Here is a 19,633-nt window from a genome sequence, read left to right on the forward strand (position 1 = left end):
TTTATGCTGTATATAGTTCTGGGATTGAGTTGTGCATTTCTCATCAGAGCTGATCTCACGAAGTAGAAGTCCATGAAGTCGTCAGTAGCTGATGTCGCCGTCAATCAATAGAACCAATAACGCCTAGCTGGAAAGAAGACAAAGTCACGCCCTCAGAAAACTTACATCTGCTGATAGAAGTTTTACAAATATTTTATATGATGGGCAAATGTTGCTCATGTGACTGATTACACTTGTTCGCTTCTGGGTGGCTAGCCCCAGCCTCCGGGTGTCCTCCACGTATATCTGCAGAGCCCATATCACTTTTCTTCTCCAGCACAAAGGGTGATATGGTAGTGTAATAGGGCGGCGGATGAGTTTTATAATGATGAAAGATAACCCTGTGCCGATCTGTTTCGAGTCTAGGATGAGATGGCCAGATTCCGTATCAAAGCGAGCATCTCCGGATAACCGGCAACTGTCCCCCGTCCTGCCTATCTTTTCTTTTCTTTTCCTTTACCCTTTTCTTTGACCCAGCACTCTGGGTATATGCACTCACCCCTCGGTGCATCGGTGTACACATGCATATGCAGCTATGCGTAGCACATTCGTGCTGAGCTGGTGACGAGGCAAATGGATACAAGAATATTTGTGAAACGTCCCAAATCATGGAATACAGCCTTTGGATCAAGACGCGTATTGCAATATGCACACCTTTGGTATACAACTCTAAAGAAAGTAATTGATAAGGAGTACGTCAAACCCAGACTAACAGATGTAGCATTCATAGACACCATCTGGGCCATATCGTCGATCACTTTTGCACTCATATTTAGCTACGGAAAATGACCAGAAAATAGAGCTCACTTGACATAGTCCAAGATCGCCTCGTACCTGGCGAAGCATTCAGTCAAGGATGGATCGAAAAGTCGATAGATGCCATACTATTTATCGTCTCTTTCTTTTCGGAGGTTCTTCATCTCCCTTATGTACAACTCACTTCCATAGTATCAAGTGGCCGAACCAAGCATATCCCTAGGCTGTTCTGCAACCTCGTGTGCTTCCAGTGATAGCCCTACCCAGTTGATATCCAATATTTTAGTGGTCTTTTTATGGTCAATATTCTTCTCTGGTATCTCTTCTCTCTTTTTCAATCTTGAAAAATGTCCGGTTCTCTTAGAAGACAAACCCAAGGTTCCAAGTTTCTTGAGAGGCTTATGCGCACTTTTGGGGAATTTGATCCTTCTCAACAGGGGACTAAGCACTGGCAAACAAGAGCTGATCAGACCGAGACCTTCTTCAATCATGCTCCAATAAAACATGGCTCTTTTGGTTTGGTTGAGATCGTAATCCGAGTCGAAACTCCCGTAGGAGACAATGAGGAAGATTATCATCCGTGTAATGGAAGCAGCGGTTGCACTTGTGAGCAATGAATCAGTTAGCCATCTTAACTTTTTCAATATCTTCAAAGAGGAAGATTCGGGTTGTAGAAGATACAGACTTACACGAGTCCAAGCATGAACACCAGACTAATTCTTAGTTTGTGAGACCAGTGTAGTCTCAGCCGCCAAATCTGATTTTTGCCAAAATTAGAATCCTGAACCGGTTCTTTGCTTCGTCCGTGAAGACAATCCTGATGGATAGAAAAGCTAAACGCACGATAGGCATTGGTAACGTTAATACGATAATGTCTGTAACCAAGTCCGAAATCACGAGCCCCAACTCCACGGCAAAGAAGTCTCCGCACTGGTCCTGGTCTTCGGGAAGAGGTCCCCATTGTAGATAGATCTTGGATTGGCAAATAAATAGAAATAAGAAAAAAGAGGTTAGTGCCCAAATAATGATTATCACTATGCATGCCAGGGAGATGATGTCAAAAGCCGACCATCTCAGGACAAAGAAGAGCCGGCGATAGAAGAAGACAATGCTGAGTTTGACGAAAGCGTAGGCAATAATCATCAGAATTTGATAATATAATTCAATCTTAGTATAAGACTATAACCACTATTCAGCTGAGAGGCTTGATATTCTGGGGATTGACTTACCTCGGTATTTTGAATAGAAGGATTTTGCGAATCACTTCCATTAGGCAACGGTGTTGGCCGATTTATTACATGCTGCAATTCAACTGTAATTATGGATTAGACGGGAACCAAAACATATATCGATGAAGCAGGTTTGAAAATAGCTGTGGAATCGAAAACATCAACGCATTGACGAACCAATTGCAAGACAAACTCCCATGCCTACTACCAGGAACTGCCGTATATTCATGGCTTCAGTCAACTCTAAACTATAGTCATAGGCAGTTATAATCTGACATCAATAACCATAACTTACCATCGCGACCAGAGACATCCAATCGTCGACTCCCACAACTTGTTTAGCTATCCGACGCGTTACGAATCGCATAGCCACCAGAAACACACATACAGCCGGCAGCACTATGGCAGCAACCATGAACTCTCCCCGAGTGATAAACGTGAAAGGAAGTCGACTGTCTTGTGACATCTTTGAGTGCCGTGTTTCTTGAAGTCTGTGAGAACGAGAAGCGAGAACGGCAAAATAACCTTCTAGGTAGATTTCAATTTATCTAAACCCCATCCTAATATAGAAGCATGTGGATTCCGGGGAGGCAGTGAAAGCTTCAAACCAAATAAGATTAATATTGTTCGACTAGTTACCTAACTACTATGCATGTTTCGTAAACCAGGTGATCCATACTATCCTTGCCGAATGGACTGCAGCGTAGGTGTTGGCTTGTGTAACACTATTTCGGGCTGCTTGGATTTATGCAGTTGGGATTATGGTGAACTATTCTAATGAAGATCATGGGAGGGTTTGAGACAGAGGTGAATCGCTGAATTTGTGGAATATGGAGTCAAATATCTTGTTGATATTCTCAGGTATCGCTCATGCGGCACCGGTGAATTGCTTTTCTTCCCCCTCTCCTCAGTAGAAAAGTCCGTGTAGTCCCGTGCTCCTACTAAAAATTAATACATTCTAGATCACAAAAATTGGCGGCGGTGGATGGTCCGAATGAGCGCGGAGTGACAATAATTCCGAAGCTCGACATGCCACTTCCAAAACGATAATCACAGCCGGGTTCAAGGTATTTTAGGCGTTCTAGCTTTCTATATTCGTCACTGGCGGTACTTTGCTTTTCCTGGTATGCTCGATTATGTTTACAACCTTATCATGTTTAACCCACAATCATTCTGCCTACAGTTTGTGCCGGCCGTCGATAAACTCCTGGCTATAAGTCGACTTGGAATGAGTTTCTATAGTTGGAATTAGCTCGGCTGAGGACGAAACTTTAGGGCATGTTTAGAACATAGTAGCGAAGGTGAGATTTTCGTTCGCTCGAATTGGGTTCCAGAACTCCTTTGGGAAAATGGTGCGATGTATAGCAATTTGATCTTCAAGTGTCAACCTTTCCTCTGGAATTGGTAGAATGAAGCAATATAATAAGGCAGGAAAATGTTGAGTGATCATCATGCCTTTCACCGTCTGGTAAGGTATCCGACAGCACGAGATCTAGTACAATATTCTATTTAATTAGCAAGTGATGTTTGCCAGTTGACGAGGCTGTGTCTGCACGTCAACGCTTCGTGTTAAGATGGGACTGTGCGGTTGGGTCGCCTTTTAGCAGCGATCTACATTAGGTAGATTAGCAAACAGTCCTACGTTAAACCAAATCTGGCTGTCAAATTTGAGATGTTTGCGGTATTGGTTGTTTGGGGTGCAAACAGAGAAAGACCATCCCTAGAGTTCGCGGTGTCTTTGCAGCTCTGGTAAAGTTTGCTCGGGTGCAGACGGACGAATGTTGAATAGCACGCAAAGTCAGAGCGATACTTCAAAGGATTAAAACATCCGATACATACCCTGAAGACTGGTACTATATTCGATCCTTATAAAATAGACCCCCGTGTTAGCAGGTGCTTTGTAGGACCCATCCACACCTGTCGCTTAGGGCTAAAGTGCTTGCTGCCTCAGGCATAAAATTTAAGCTAGCAAAGTGGACCCACTTAATCGTTAGCGTCAGACGTGACATCAATATCAACATTCATCCCAAGATCAACCACAATCTATCCAAAACCATCTGTTCTTCCATATTCCGTCTAGTGGAAGGGATTGGACCCCATACTAGCTATAATTTTCGAAATCAAAAACCCTGGCTCACAGACCTCCATTTTTCGGCTGTTGGCGAAGAACGCCACCCCTCTTCCCACGGAGATCGACTTTACGGTCAGTACTCCCTCCATTCTTCACCAGTCAGCCTCGGTCCTGGCGCAATCATAGAGGCGACAACTCTGTAATTCGCATACTCCGAGCATTATCTTTTCCTCGCACCCGTCGTCGGATACGGGCTAACCTCTGGACCTTCCGACACGAAACACTCGCGCATTTCCGTCATCGAGCGCAAGCACGTCTCTATCGGGCCATCGTCAAGAGGCAGGAGAGGCTGCGACGAAGGAGAAGTGGGGTGCTTGGAGGTCGTCGTATTGGTGGGAATATCTGGTCGCTTTTGCGGGCGCTGAATTGGAAACGGAGGGCAGGTCTTCTTCTTCCTCCGCCAGGGCGCGGCTTGACGTCGCGCGCTGTGAGTCGGGCGCTCAAGAATGTGGATAGGAGCAATCCTGGAAAAATAATGTCACGCTTTGGCGGGTATAGCTCGGAGGGATGGGGTAGCGATTATTCGGGTCGCGAGCCTGGGTCTCGGAGACAAAAAATGATGGGTTATCTGAAGGCTGCAAATGAGATTCGCCAGACATATCAAAGTCAATTGTCTCAAAAATTGCAAGAGTCCTATAACGAGAGAGTTGTGGATGCTCCGGGGGCGTTTCCAGATGATGATGTTACATCTGGAAAGGAGGAAATGCTGCTTTTTCCCAGCTATGCGAAGAGACATGTGAAGAGGAGCAAAACGAATGGAAGGTCTGCTCAATCTCAGCCATCACCCGGCTCGGATGATAGGATTGGCCAATCAAGCGCCACTGGTGATGAAGACTATTGGCGCGAAGAATGGGAAAAATACGAGGATAATAATGCGATTGTGGATGTCGATGTACGAGGATGGATATATACTCCGCAACATGGACCTATGAATCGTAAGCAACGGCTTATGGTCGCGCTTGCGAGGAAGTTGAGTGATATCCCAGCACCAACCGTCCCTCTCAACCATCCTGTCGAGCGACATGCTGCAAAACGAGAAGAAGAAGACGCCAACCGGGAGGCGCAGAACCTTATAGACAAGGGCGAACAAAACGCAGACGCGGTATGGAGGGCCAACCACGCGCAGGTGGATAGCGACTCTGATCTACCAAAACGTATCATTCGTTCGTCGAGCAATCCGTTATCACCTGATAAGAACGATATGACGGCCTTGAATACAAATCTGATGAACAGATTGAAACCGTTCATGCACAATCCATCTGTTGACACTCCCGTCACACTCTTCTTTTACAATGACCAGCAAAGCCAATCGAGAACTACAATAACCAACGAATCGGGACATTTCAATACCAGAGCTGCTCTAGATTTTGTTCCTACACATCTGCGAGTCCTCGCCAACGAGTCTTTGTCCGTCACGGATGAAGTCAAGATCCTCGAGCCAACAGGTGTCAGCTTGATTAGCGATATTGATGATACGATCAAACATACTGCTATTACCAGTGGCGCAAGAGAAGTGTTTTGGAATACTTTTCTACGAGACTTCAACGATCTCACAATCCAGGGAGTGAGAGAATGGTATGGCAAGTTATATGATATGGGAGTTGGGATACATTATGTGTCCAATTCTCCATGGCAGCTTTATCCGCAGTTGAAACTCTTCTTTAAGATTGCCGGATTGCCAAATGGATCTTTTCACTTGAAGCAGTACAGTGGTATGTTGCAGGGAATTTTTGAGCCTACTGCAGAACGAAAACGGATGTCCCTGGACAAAATCATGCGAGATTTTCCTAAGCGCAAGTTCATTCTCGTCGGTGACAGTGGCGAGGCAGATCTTGAAGTTTATACGGAATTGGTTCAACAGAACCCGGGCAAGATCCTCGGCGTCTTCATTCGTGATGTTACAACAACGGAAAAGAAGGAATTCTTTGACCAGTCGTTCGCTGCTCAGAGATGGTCTGGCTATTCTACACCTTCATCGGAACCTGTTGAAAAGAAACCACCACTCCCGCCAAGGAAACCGTCATATGCGCATACCATCAACAATGGCGATTTGATGACTTTTGAGGACAACTCTTTTGGTGATGATGTGATGGAGCCAGCAGACAAGCCTACCGCAAAGGGACCCCCTATTAAGCCTTCCAAACCGCTAGGTCTACGAACGGCAGCCACAATGCCTATACAGAATATAGAGAACTCTGCAGATACTATACGACGCAAACCTGCCCCGCCTCTTCCTAACAAACCATTAAATTTGGCGTCTACTTCGAGCGACTCAGAAAAGAAGCCACCTCCCCTACCACAACGCAAACCGGCAAATGAGACCTATACCGAGGCAGTGAAGAATATAGCGATGGAAGTATATAACAACCTACCGTCTACCAAGGACACCTTGGGTTCATTGAGCCATCTATCGTTCAAGCATGATACCTCATCTACTCCGCCTGACACATCGAAATCCCTATCAAAACGCGGCACGCCACCACCGGTCCCTCCAACACGTCGAGGCGCAGCATCAACCAACGCATCAAATGCAGACGACCGAAAACCCATCAACAACACTCCTCCCCCAGCCCCACCATCGCGCCTACCATCCCGCCAAAACACATTCTCAAGCTTCACAAGTACAGCAACTACCCGACCAAACACCGCAAATAACAACGCCATCAATTCCTCGGCCTACTACGACTACCCTGAACCACCAGCACCCGTCCTCAACAAGCGCGAAGAGTTGTGGAAACGGCGCTGGGAACGTGCACGGCAGATACTGTCGGATTATGGTGTTTTGCTGGGTAGTTGGAGAGTTGGGAGTGATGTGCAGGATATTACGGTGTGGCTTGTGGAGAATGCCATGAAAAAGGACAAGGAGAACGATAAGAGGAATGGGAATGGGATTGAGGATGAGAAGGGTGGGAAGTGGTGAATGATGTGATGAGATATGATTGCTTGTCTTGCTATATATGACCTAGTTTTTGATGTAGATATGTATATATGCATATACATGTCTGCTATACCTAGGATACTACACCGTTTGGCTGGTTCTATTCATGTCCATGAAATGTAACACCTACTACCCGGGAACTACTGTCTTGTAATTTAGTGGAAACGACTGGAGTGTCAGGAGTCAATGTAAGACTCGATTGATCCATCTATCTATATACGCACTTAGAACAAGCTTGGAAGCCGGCTTCCAATTTGAGAATACGACCACAATCAAAGGAATGTAGAATGCATAGATAAACCTTCAAGATCAACAGCCTCCCTCAGAACATCAACCAATCCCCAGGCCGTAATGAGGAGTAGCAGGAAATCAGGGACTAATAGCCATTATATATTCCGACATGCAAATCAGAATCCATCTCAGAATCATGACCTAGTCAGCCGCCAGACGGAAACTATCAATTTCCTCCATGTCATCCCACTGTTTTTTCCTCGTTTGCTCCTTCTCGGGGATTCCCTTCTCTTGCAACTCTGTATACTTCTTCTGTATCCAATTTAGGTCAAGCTCGTCTTCCTCTCCGACAGCGTCGGGAGTTATCGCCTGCTTCGTGTAGGTATTGCTGCTGCTGCTGCTGCTCCCCTTTTGGTTAAGGGATTGTGTGCCCAGGGATTTTGTGGATGATGATGACATGATTGTTGTATTCGTGGTCCGTAATATCTTTGGAGTAAAAATATCTGGCAGGGTTGAATTTTTGGGCTATGTGATATATGATTTTTTAAAAAGAAATAACAGGGGAGAAAAGAAGAAAAAAAGAAACCATAATGGGTTCTTTAACCTTATTTATATCGATATTCAGTCCAAAAATGAATTCATAGTGTTGAGTCATGTACAGTAAGTATATGACACTGTCGAGGTAGTCAGTAATTGGGTCAGGGGTTGCCCAACCGATGATTCTAAAACACCAATTATAGACTGAATCTGGAGTTCCTGTATTGATTGCATCAATCATCCAAATGTATCTGGTATAAGTGTAACCCAAATAATTAATCGTTCGTCTGCAATAACGGAGTCAGTCTTAAATGAGGAAAAGCAGGATACACATCACATGTCCATTTTTGCCCTAACGGTCGTCTTTTAGGCATCTACCATACTAGAAGTGACTTGATTCATCCAGAAATAATTTAATCATCAATTCCGTCCATCATTATGGTAAAAAGCTAATCACTAAGTCATGAACATGTGCACCACCAAAAAAGCCCCGCTATGCACCAAAATAAGCAACCAATTCAAATCCGATCCTCGCTCTACATTTCCTATCTTTCCCCTTCCCATAGTCCCTTCACCCAGCGACTAAGAATCACCCTCCCCCTTTCCTCTCCCATCATTATCATCATCAAAATAATCCATCGCCTTCCTCCGTTCCTTCCTCAAACTTCTCGCCGCCTTCAGATACAGGCCGCGTTCTGTGACGACATCGTCCTCATACCCCAATTCGCTTTCCTCTCGTTGACTGCGCGACAATTCATCGATCATAGCATCAAGCACATCCTGTTCACGGTGCTCTGCCTGTGATGGCTGTGATGACTGTTTTGTAGGTTTGATTGTTCTCGTCGATGAGACTGAGTTCTTTCGACAATGATAATTATAGCGATACTCTCCCTGTGCTTCTTCTTCTTCTTCTTCTTCTTCGTTGGCGAATGTAGGAAGGGGACCCCGTGGACGGTAAGGATATTGAGAGGCTTTGGGGGTTGAGGAGTCTAACTCTGTGATTTCCTCTTCAGCATTCCCCTCCTCGTCATCATCCTCATCGTCACTATCGTTGTTGTCGCTGTCGTCGGAGGCAGTTGGTTTTCTCAAATCTACTACCACAGCGGGTACAGGCGTTCGCATCGAGGCAGACCACTCGTTTGAGCGCACCGGAGATCTGAGTTTTTTTGCCCAAGTGAGGTTGTCGCCTCTAAATGTTTCGGGGTAAAGATAGGCAGGGTCTCTTGTTTCCGTGGAATTTTGGGCGGTTTGTGAGCGTTTGTCGTCGGAGGATTGCTCCATCTTCAGCTTGATGGATGGATGGTTGATTGCTTTGTTGCTTTGAGACCAGTTTGGTTGCTATTGTTGATGTTGTAGTGATGTGTTTGCTCTGAATCGATGTCTAAGAGATGGTTTTTCTGCAAGCAGGTAAGAGTTCCAGATGAGGAAAATAGTCAAATTTATACTGACCAGCTGCAGGTTTGTAATCATCTAGACAGGTGAAATCCTGCATTGTTCCATCTGATCTCGTCCTTTCATTGTAAGGGTCATCAATGGTGTTCACGGTGAAGCCTAAGGCAGCTATTTTTTTTATTCAGGTATTTGTGCAAATTATATTCCATCATTTTCTAGAGATGAAAGGGTAATTCACATAATCTAATCAAGAAAGATTTTACGAAAGGGAGAATGCAAGTTGTTAGCCCAGACTTCAATGATGCCAATTATAGCCATCCATAATTAGGGCTTTGTTGATACCTAGATGGGGATACCGACTTGATATAGACCGACCTGAGCAGGCATAATACTTGTATCTTTTTGAATGAAGAGGTTCACTTAAGGATATAGATATGAAGTCAATCAATGTAAATTATTAAGTGTATTATGTAGTGTATTATGTAGTGTATATGTATATAGACAATATACCAGCAACCTATTTCGTACTCGGCTCACATCGTATTATCTTCAGATCAATTCGTTGAATTCATTCGTTCATTTACCAGCCACAGCAATCCAACCTCTTTCAGCGAACATATCCTTACCCCCTTTGCAAAATCGAGTGTACTCGTCTAGAAGGTAGTGTTGTTGCCGGCAGTCTCTGGCTTATAGCCACTCTCAACTTCACCGGGAGTAGGGTGACCAGGAATAGTATCAACAGCAGCAGCATCAGGGTTGGTAGCCTTGTTGCGACGCCAGAAGCCGAGGCGACGAGCAGATCCAGAGGTGTATCCGTTGGCCGGGGAAGGACCAAAACGCTTCTCGCGATGGTGGCTGCGGACCATGGGGATGGCGATGGACACAGAGACGAGGAATAGGAAGCTATATTCGTCAGTATACTGAAAGTAACTCTCAAGGTACAGGGTTGACTTACATAGAAATGATGGAGACAGCAAAAACGGTCTTCTCCAATCGACACGCCAAACCCAAATTGGGCAGATAGGTAATCGTCTCACCACTTCCGAATCCAAAACCATCACTTCCATACCCTGACGCTTTCGAGTCCGACGCTCCATTACCCAACGGCGTAGTAACATAGCCCGAGCAAGTCTGAGTTCCGTCACGAGTCATAACAGCGATCGCGACCATGCCACCGACGAAGCAGACATCAAGAAACATGCCCACCGCACCAAAGAACGTGTGGCCAGCGAGACAGGTGGTTAAGATTGATGCTAGTAAGGTGTAGAGGGTAGCAGCGCCAGCAATACCCTCGACGGCGCGGATCCATGTCGCAATGGGGAGGTGGTGGTTGGTCAGCACGGCGAGGAAGTAGGAGAAGATGCCAAGCATGACGACGCCGGCGAGGAATTGGAGGACGCGGATGCCATTGGCGAAGATGCGGAGGAGGAGGCCACCGAGACCCATGTTGCTTGTGCTCAAGGGATTGGATGGTAGTCTGGAAGTGTGTACAGAAGATGAAGTTGTAGTGGTAGGGATCTGTAGGATGCACTGATTATAAGATGAAAAAAAAAAAAATTTAGATAGGCAGCCTAATAAATAATTTATAGCCACCAGACCGACCTCTCGGCACAGATCTTCGTACCTAGCATCGCCCACAGACCCTCAAAATCTGGTTTTCTCTCCCAGTGGCCGATATACTAAGAGTACACGAGCCACAGGGGATCTACGAAGCTATACGGTGTGTCGTCGTCTAATTGGCTAGAAATGTAGTCAAAGCACCCCTTTTGTGGATATTAAGCATCGAACGTGGCTTAAGCACCCCACTCATGATGTCACGAGCCCTGTTTATCTCTTTTTTTTTTTCAATTTTTTCCTGTTGACTCTTTGACGTTTTTAGCTTTTTGCTGCATCTCGAGCTTCCGTTTTGAGCGCGGAGGCCTGGGATTAGGTTTTGTTGGGCTGCACTATTGATCGGTGGCTTTTGTTCTGCAGATGGAATGTGGAGCGTTTGCATGTGGTATGAGATGTGGCGGTGACGTAGCAGATCGAAGAGCATTGCACCGCCACATCGTGCGCTTAAGGCATTCGCCGCTTTCCGTACCTCGGTTAAAGGAGCATCGAGGTAGTATGTCATTTTCTGGACGATGAAAGAAACGACCGTCCAATTTTTAGAACCCGTCACTCTGTTGGAGAGTTTCAACCAACAGGGGTTTTAAATCGGCCACTAATGCGTCTACTACGTGTATAGACTGCTGTGAACCCGCTCAAAGCTTAGTACGAGCTTGGCGGCTATCAGTTTAATAGTGTTCTCGACAAGAAACCAAGACCACGGAAATATAAGCGATCACCTCAAGGCTAGAACACGCTATAACGGAAACGTACGACAAAGCTATGGCCAGAATTGAGGTCCCGGCGTCAGACGGCTTGTGGAACGAGCCATTGCCTGGACTTCCTACAAACGACAACCTCTTCTAAAGGACATTCAGTACGCATTATCACTAGAAATAAACGACTGTGAGCTTACCTTGCTTCTGGAAGACCTTCTTATTTCCACTTGTGCTGGTTTAGTCAGGGCTGACCTGCGGAGCCGAGGCATCATTCTACGATAGAATAATACGTTGAAAGCATACGCTCTTTAAGGTTCCCTAACACCGACACTAATATTGTCATCTCGTGTCTCACGTATCTCTGTCTCGATGAATTCCCATTTGATCGACGATCTTACAACATGGGAGAGCTCCTTGACTTGGTAACTGATTCTCCTCTCGTAGAGTATGCCGCCAATTACTGGGGGAATTATGCCAGGTTCTTCTACAAATCGATCAGTGCAAGTACACGACGTGACCCAGACGGCACTAGTACAAGCGGCCCCGGTCGTAGAGAGAGATCGATTGACGCTGAACCTCGTATGCACGATATCCTCACGGAGCTGGCCCTCTAGCAATCCAAGTCTCTGCAATCTGCTTCGTGTGTACCCGTCCACCGATTCGACCAGTCGATCCGGTCGATTCAATAATCGTCCAGTTGTGAATGCCCACAGACTCCAGGAGACACTATAAATATATTTTAACACAAAAACTACAGTAAGCTATGTACTGGTAGACGAATGTGATAGATCCAACCTAGGCAACCGACCAAAAGCTAGCACGATGTAGATGGCCGTCAACCAAGAGATAGCAAAGACTTTGCGCCTTTCATCATTGTAAATGACATAAGTTATCATCTTACTACTTTGAATATGCAAAACCCTAGACATCCATTCGTAGTGGTAAATCGGTCCCGTCTGCTTCATACTAACTACGTAGTAACTAGCCCATATGAAACAACACTCCTTATACCCTAGGCCCTACCTAACAGCAAGTTAGTAGTTCTCCACAAAAAATTTCCCCTCACAACCCTAGGAGTTGGTTACAGGTACACTTTCCTCAATATGGATATAGACACAGACGCATTAATTTCCGTCTAACCGCTAATTTAGTAATTTCTCGACCGTGCCTAGGTAATTATAGGTTTGTGCGCTGTAGTTGCATACGTTGCACAAGCCCGACGCGAGGGATATGATAGGGTCTTTGAAAAGAAACGTTTATTTTGACCGCATTTCTTGACAAGACCTTTTTCCAACTCATACTCAAATTTGATTGAATAGCCACAGTTTTGACGAGGAACATATACAATGGCTTCCCAAACCGAGGAGCTAGATCTGGTTATCGTCGGTGGTGGTACGAAAACCATTCGCTAACCATTCCATCTGATGTTCAATGTTTATTGACAGAATGAATTGATAGGAATATCCGGCCTCTGCGTCCTCCGCACAATCATCACCCTCTCAAAATCTTCCTTGTCAATCGCCCTTCTCGAGAACCAACCTTCTATCGGCGGCGTATGGGCCCAGGAACGGCTCTACACGGACCTGAAAACGAATCATGTCCTGGGCAGCTATGAATTCAGTGATTTCCCTATGCGCAGTCACATCAGCTCTGATGTAAAGCCAAAGGAGCATATACCCGGGAAAGAAGTGCATGATTATCTAGAGGCTTATGTGGATGAGTTTGCGTTGAGGGGGTATATCAGATTAGGGAAAAAGGTGGAGAGTGTCGTTGAGCGGAGGGATGGCGAGGCATCGTCTTGGGAAGTTGAAGTTGAGGATCTTTCTACTTCAATAAAGGCGACGATTCGCGCAAAGAAGTTGATTGTTGCGACGGGTCAAACATCGCAGCCTTATTTCCCGGAACGCCTATTCCCAGACCAGGAGACGTTCAAGAGGCCGATGTTCCATTGCGTGGATCTACACAAATACGAACCCGAACTCTTCGACAAATCCCAAAACGCGCCCCAAGGGGGCAAGAGGATAACAGTCTTCGGTAGCGCAAAATCGGCCTTTGACGCCGCCTACACCATCGCAGAAACATACAACACGCCCGTCGACATGATCATTCGCGCTTCTGGCCACGGACCCATATGGATGTGTCCGGCCCTTGTCACTCCTCTCAAGAAATTCCTTGAGAAACTTATGACAGTCCGACTACTTACCTGGTTCAGCCCTTGTATTTGGGGTGCTGAAGATGGGTACGTCGGTATTCGGTCTTTTCTACACTCTACTTGGATAGGCAGGAAAATCGTTGATGCGTTTTGGGCTATCATTGGGAATGATGTGAAAACTCTCAACAAATATGACTCGCATCCAGAGACGGCCAAGTTGAAACCGTGGGTTGAGCCGTTGTGGGTGGCCTCGGGGTTGAGCATACTCAATTATAACCGGAATTTCTTCGAGTTGGTGAGGGAGGGCAAAGTGAAGGTACATATCGCAAATGTTGAACGGTTGTCTGAGGGTGCGGTGCATCTGTCGACTAGCGAAGTTTTGGAGTCAGATGGGATTGTATGTTGTACTGGATGGAGGACGACGCCGAGCATCAACTTTCCTGCTGAGACTCAAAGAGAGCTTGGGTTTCCGACTGCAGAGGATCCATTACCAGCAGACCTAATCCAACAAGCAGACGAACACATCTTGCGACAACTACCGCGTCTCAAGACCCAGCCGGCATTCAATACTGACTACCACCCCATGATAAAAGAAAGCCCCGACCCAAAAACAGAAGCAACATCTCATCCTACACGGCTCTACCGCTTCCTAATTCCCTGCACACCACGCCTCGCCTCCTCCCGCTCCATCGCATTCTTGGGCATGGCCACAACAGCCTCGACAATGCTCATAACCCAAGCCCAGGCCTTATGGATAGCAGCGTACTTCTACCACCCTACCTCCATGACACTACCATTAGGAACAAAGGGGAATTTGGAGTGGTCAACGGCCCTGCACACTCAATACTGTAAATGGCGTTATGGTGTTGGGGGGCATGGAAATCGGAGGCCGGATTTTGTGTTTGATGCTATGCCGTATATTGATTTGCTCCTTAAGGATGTGGGGTTGAGGCAGCAGAGGAAGGAGACAAAGCTCAAGGAGTGGGTGGAGGCGTATGGGGTGGAGGATTATAGGGGGTTGGTGGAGGAGTTTGGGGAGATATTGGGAAGGGAAGAAGGATTTGTAAATGATAACTAGTCTTGTAAACATTAGAGAGTGTCACGCAAGGATAGATGTCTATAGATGTCTATAGATTTCAATAATCTTGACTTTTCATGATTGACAATTAAATAAAATGAAATGAATCTTAGACACCAAAACGCCTACCCCAGTAAGGGTATATCGAACTTGAAGCAATGCAAATCGACAAAAGCCGACACGTCTATGTATTGAAAGCTCTAACGAATACGATCTAATCTGGCCCTGTTCATGGCAATCTGATCGTCCACGTAGTCGCTCTATATCCCATATTAGTACTGCCCAAAAAGATATCGCAAGAAAAAGGCGGAGATTACTGACCTTCCCCATAATCCTGTCCAAATGACGATTCTGCTCCTCCAACTCCTTACCAGTCGCTTTCGCCAACCCATTCAATCGTGCTGCCGCTCCAGACAACAAGTTCAAGTTATTATCAATCTCATCCTCCATCGCCTCATCTTCACTGTCGGCCTCAAACTGGTATTTTGCGCGCTCAGACATGTCCTTCTTTTGTCCGGAAGAGACCTTGTTGGCGTCACGCTCGATGTCCCGGAATGTGCGTTCCATGCGCTGGTTCGATTGGAACGCTTCTTGGCGTGTTCCCTCGCGAGTGCCACGTTCAGAGCGGTGGGTTTCGAGGATCTTTTCATCGCGGTCTCGGCGACGAGCGTTGCTAGTGAATGGGTTGGAGACGTGGACTGCGAACATGCTCTTATTGAGGGTTTTGAGCTCTCTGGCTTTTTCTTCCGCGAGACGGCCTTGGCTGGCGGCGACATCAAGGCTCTTCTCGGTGTCGAGAATACGTTCGCTTTGAGCTCCGAGTCGGGCAAGTGTGTTACGGCCCGTCTCTTCGGCCTGAGCTGCGGCACGAAGGGCGTTTCGGGTAGAAGAAACATCTCCCTGCTTGATGAATCGGATTTCTTGTTTCACGGCGTTGACTTCCTCCTCTTCTTCCTCCTCGGCAGTCAATTGTCGCTCTTGATAAACTGCTGATGAACCAGGTTGACCAGTCTCTTCTCCATAGCCGCCATAACCACCGCCACCAGCCTGTCCGTCTGTACTATATGGAGGTGGTGGTCCACCTGCACTTGGTCCATTTTGCTGAACACGATCACGAGCACCCCCAAACAGCGCATCTCTATCAGCATCATTAGGATCTGTGCTGCCTAAACCGCCATAGCCACCGGGCCCATATCGCGATCCGCCACCAGGTCTGCTGTCGTTATCCTGACCAGTTCCATATCGATCGGCGCCATAACCACCTTGGTTTCCATATCGATTTGGTGCGTATCCGCCTTGCTGATTACCGACTGGACCTGTCGCACCGGGGCCGCTGGGATGCTTCACATCGCCGTAACCGCCAGGACCGCCGGGAGGACCAGGAGCAACGCCCGCATTGATCTTGGCTCTGGTGTATGGGTCGACTGGGATTTGTTGTGCGTATGGGTTGTTTCCTTGGGCTTGTGCTTGGGGGTTGGGGCTCTTATCGCGAGATCGAGAACCAAAGAGGGCTCGGCGGCTGGACTCGTCGTCGCCGTCGTCCTTGGACTTTTTCAAAAACTTTTTCATGCTGTGCTGATTTATGAGTAGGAAGGAAATTAAAATTGAAAATAGGCGTAGGGAAATTTGAGAGCAGTTTAAACGAGAAAGGGGTATCTTATAAGAAGTAGAGTGAGTTGTAAAGAGGGGTGACTGTCACTGATGAGACACTGGTGGCAGTGTCGCTGCCTGAGCTTTTGCTTAAGGGGTGTGTAATACGATTACACAAGCTCTAAATATCTTCTGAACTGCAGGAGCTATTAGGGGTAACGTACAGTATTTTAGATACGCTAAATTACAAAGTGGCGGATCTCTGAGAACGATCATTCCCACTAGGCTATTCCTGGACTAGCGTGTTGTGATTTCCCACGTTGCGCGGTCTTTCGTGGAAGCCTCAACCTCCCTCTTTCCTTCTCTTCCAATCCCTGCATTCAGTAAAGGGAGAGCCATGTGCAAGCAATACGTCCCTCCATAGAAGTCATGGCTCCCCTTCCGGGGAATGAAGCTGATCATTTACGTGAAAAAGCGCGCAGAGACTTGCTCAATCTTCTTGAAGGCGTAAGCTTGTTTGTTTCCCCGGCTTTCCGAGACATCTACTGACCTCGACCTAGGTTCGCGGAAAGAAGAACTTGGTCATTAGCAAAGACCTGGCTGGCCCGGTCGGATTGTTTGTCAAGTTCTCTGTTCTCCAAGACTATGGAGTCGATCGTGTGTTCTTGCTAGAGAATGGCAACCTCGACAGCTCACAACGCAATGTTGTGTTTTTGGTCCATGCCGAAAAGGTAAACCAGGTTGCTCAAGTTGCTGGTATGTCGCCCTCCCCCACTCCCCCAAATTTAATTTTCGTATGTATATGGGACTTCAGTAGATTTCGCAGACTTTCACCAACTCCTCGTTATCAGTCTTGTTCCCTAGATTAAAATTGCTAACATTATCGCAGAACAAATCAAGAAACTACGTCAAAGCAGCAGTGTAGAACATGATATATCGATATTTTGGGTCCCTCGACGGACTCTTGTGAGTGATTCGATACTAGAAGAAGCAGGCATCACCGGAGATGTAAATATCGCCGATCTGCCTGTTTACTTTCTTCCATTGGAGCAGGATGTTTTGTCTCTGGAGCTTGACACTGCTTTTGGCGATTTGTATTTGGTAAGTTTGATTTCGTTCTCGTGTATTGAATGAAGCTAATAGTATCTAGCACAAAAACCCAGCCAGTATATACCTCTCAGCTAAAGGCTTGATGAACATTCAGCGGCGCCATGGATATTTCCCTCGCATCACCGGTAAAGGAGACAATGCTCGAAAATTAGCCGACCTGCTTATTCGAATGCGAAAAGAGGTCGAAGCAGAGCAGTCATCGGGCGCCGGCCCTGATTATGGCAACAAACTACCTAGTTCAACTATCGAACAACTCATCATCATTGATCGGGAGGTTGACTTCGGCACGCCGCTCCTAACACAACTCACCTATGAAGGATTGATTGATGAGTTTGTTGGCATACAAAACAATCAAGCGGATGTGGACACTAGTATCGTCGGGCCTGCTACTCAACCTCCACAGCGGTCATCTGCACCTACACCAACTGCAAGGCCAGGACTGAAGCGAAAGATTCAGCTCGATTCTTCCGACCCGCTGTTTAATCAACTACGAGATACCAACTTTGCCATAGTTGGTGACATCCTGAACAAAGTCGCACGAAGACTTGAATCTGATTATGAAACTCGACACTCGGCGCAGACAACTGCGGAATTACGTGAATTCGTCAATCGTCTGCCAGCATATCAGCAAGAGCATCAAAGCTTGAAGATACATACCAACCTGGCAGAAGATATCATGCGCCAGACTCGATCAGATATCTTTCGCAAAACCCTTGAGGTTCAACAAAGCAATGCGGCCGGTACGGATCCAAGCTATCAACACAGCAACATTAGCGAACTGATTGCTCGCGACGTGCCATTAAAGACTATCCTCCGTTTGCTGTGCCTGGAATCGTGCATGTCTGGCGGACTGCGTGCTAAGGATCTGGATTTTTTCAAACGAGAAATCCTGCAGGCATACGGCTATCAGCATCTCCTCACCTTCCGCGCTCTTGAAAAGATGGAGCTTCTGCAACCACGAGGATCGGCTACGGCAATGCTGCTGCCAGGCGCCGTTGGTGGTGCAGTCGCCGGCACAAAAACCAACTACAATTACCTCCGCAAGAACCTTCGTCTTGTGGTTGAGGAAGTCTCAGAAAAGGACCCTAATGACATATCCTATGTCTATAGCGGGTTTGCGCCCTTGTCTGTCCGACTCGTGCAGTGTATCTTGCAAAAGTCACACATGATGTCTCTCATCAAGGGCGGCTTCACATCATCAGCCGCTCCAACCGCGCAGATCAATACGTCAAATACGTCTTCCCCAGGCTGGATCGGGTTTGAGGATATTGCAAAGTCCGCGCGTGGATCGACGTTTAGTATCGTGCAGAAAGGAGACGAGAAGGCCATCCGCGCCAGACAGTCATTAACATCTTCCGGTGCTAGCTTGGGCCACCAGAAGACAGTATATATTATGTTCCTTGGTGGCATCACATTCACCGAAATCGCAGCATTGAGATATATCGCGGCGCAGGAAGCGGCAACCCGGAAGATCGTTATTTGCACCACGGGCATTCTCAGTGGTGATAGGATGATGGATGCTGCAATTGAGGGGGGCACATTTGGCGTCAAAGACTCGACGCAGCAGACTGCTGCCATTTGATTCATACTCCGTACATAATAATCTATAATTTGTGGAGTGAATATGACACCCTGTTAGAATAGCTCCCCCTGACCACCTCAAGTAAACAGTAAATTTCTAAGTCACACGATGAAACATCAGACCATCGGATCATATTACCACAATCATGTTTAAAAGATAAACCCCTGGAGCAAGTCGGGTATATACGTCTCATATTCGTATCCTTTGTAAAAAAAAAGCCCAATCAAAAAGCGCAGAGTTCAGCTGCCCCGCTGGCTCAGCCACAGGTTCAGAGTTCCAAGTTTCCTACTATTATTTACTAGTCGGTTCATCTCAGCCTTGAGGATAGCTTGGGCTGAAAGTGTTTCCTCGAGACTTGCACTTGAATTGTGTTCTTTCTCCTCTTTACTTTTATATAGACATCTTGAAGAGGTCTATTTACGTACACAATTTTTTTTTTCTCCCTTTACGTTCACTTGTTGAGGTTCTTCCGTTGAAAATAGGCTTATCGCGGAGGCTTCGTTCGCCTGTATTACAGTCACGTTTACCCCGCGGGACAATCTGTCGTTGACAACACACT

General features: G+C 46.6%; 8 protein-coding genes across 8 annotated transcripts; 3 read left to right on the forward strand and 5 right to left on the reverse strand.

The window, feature by feature from the left end:
• Positions 1 to 989: 989 nt before the first annotated feature.
• Positions 990 to 2,490, reverse strand: EYB26_009502 (uncharacterized protein; the record flags this gene model as incomplete). Its single annotated transcript, XM_054268752.1, has 6 exons — positions 990 to 1,398; positions 1,485 to 1,552; positions 1,639 to 1,974; positions 2,025 to 2,107; positions 2,202 to 2,238; positions 2,320 to 2,490. The coding sequence occupies 6 exons, from the start codon at positions 2,488 to 2,490 to the stop codon at positions 990 to 992; spliced, it is 1,104 nt and encodes a 367-aa protein (XP_054124727.1).
• Positions 2,491 to 4,630: 2,140 nt separating this feature from the next.
• Positions 4,631 to 7,075, forward strand: EYB26_009503 (uncharacterized protein; the record flags this gene model as incomplete). The annotated part of the gene is made up of 1 exon (XM_054268753.1): positions 4,631 to 7,075. The coding sequence occupies one exon, from the start codon at positions 4,631 to 4,633 to the stop codon at positions 7,073 to 7,075; it is 2,445 nt and encodes an 814-aa protein (XP_054124728.1).
• Positions 7,076 to 7,525: 450 nt separating this feature from the next.
• Positions 7,526 to 7,783, reverse strand: EYB26_009504 (uncharacterized protein; the record flags this gene model as incomplete). The annotated part of the gene is made up of 1 exon (XM_054268754.1): positions 7,526 to 7,783. The coding sequence occupies one exon, from the start codon at positions 7,781 to 7,783 to the stop codon at positions 7,526 to 7,528; it is 258 nt and encodes an 85-aa protein (XP_054124729.1).
• Positions 7,784 to 8,443: 660 nt separating this feature from the next.
• Positions 8,444 to 9,142, reverse strand: EYB26_009505 (uncharacterized protein; the record flags this gene model as incomplete). The annotated part of the gene is made up of 1 exon (XM_054268755.1): positions 8,444 to 9,142. The coding sequence occupies one exon, from the start codon at positions 9,140 to 9,142 to the stop codon at positions 8,444 to 8,446; it is 699 nt and encodes a 232-aa protein (XP_054124730.1).
• Positions 9,143 to 9,906: 764 nt separating this feature from the next.
• EYB26_009506 (uncharacterized protein) lies at positions 9,907 to 10,699 on the reverse strand (the record flags this gene model as incomplete). Its single annotated transcript, XM_054268756.1, has 2 exons — positions 9,907 to 10,156; positions 10,209 to 10,699. The coding sequence occupies 2 exons, from the start codon at positions 10,697 to 10,699 to the stop codon at positions 9,907 to 9,909; spliced, it is 741 nt and encodes a 246-aa protein (XP_054124731.1).
• Positions 10,700 to 12,908: 2,209 nt separating this feature from the next.
• Positions 12,909 to 14,792, forward strand: EYB26_009507 (uncharacterized protein; the record flags this gene model as incomplete). Its single annotated transcript, XM_054268757.1, has 2 exons — positions 12,909 to 12,954; positions 13,021 to 14,792. The coding sequence occupies 2 exons, from the start codon at positions 12,909 to 12,911 to the stop codon at positions 14,790 to 14,792; spliced, it is 1,818 nt and encodes a 605-aa protein (XP_054124732.1).
• Positions 14,793 to 14,992: 200 nt separating this feature from the next.
• EYB26_009508 (uncharacterized protein) lies at positions 14,993 to 16,361 on the reverse strand (the record flags this gene model as incomplete). The annotated part of the gene is made up of 2 exons (XM_054268758.1): positions 14,993 to 15,052; positions 15,114 to 16,361. 2 exons carry the CDS (start codon positions 16,359 to 16,361, stop codon positions 14,993 to 14,995), a joined length of 1,308 nt encoding a protein of 435 aa, XP_054124733.1.
• Positions 16,362 to 16,811: 450 nt separating this feature from the next.
• On the forward strand, positions 16,812 to 19,074 carry EYB26_009509 (uncharacterized protein; the record flags this gene model as incomplete). Its single annotated transcript, XM_054268759.1, has 4 exons — positions 16,812 to 16,889; positions 16,943 to 17,138; positions 17,272 to 17,483; positions 17,533 to 19,074. The coding sequence occupies 4 exons, from the start codon at positions 16,812 to 16,814 to the stop codon at positions 19,072 to 19,074; spliced, it is 2,028 nt and encodes a 675-aa protein (XP_054124734.1).
• Positions 19,075 to 19,633: the final 559 nt, after the last annotated feature.

Source organism: Talaromyces marneffei, chromosome 8 (genome assembly GCF_009556855.1).
Source record: "Talaromyces marneffei chromosome 8, complete sequence".
In the NCBI taxonomy this organism is placed as follows: domain Eukaryota; kingdom Fungi; phylum Ascomycota; class Eurotiomycetes; order Eurotiales; family Trichocomaceae; genus Talaromyces; species Talaromyces marneffei.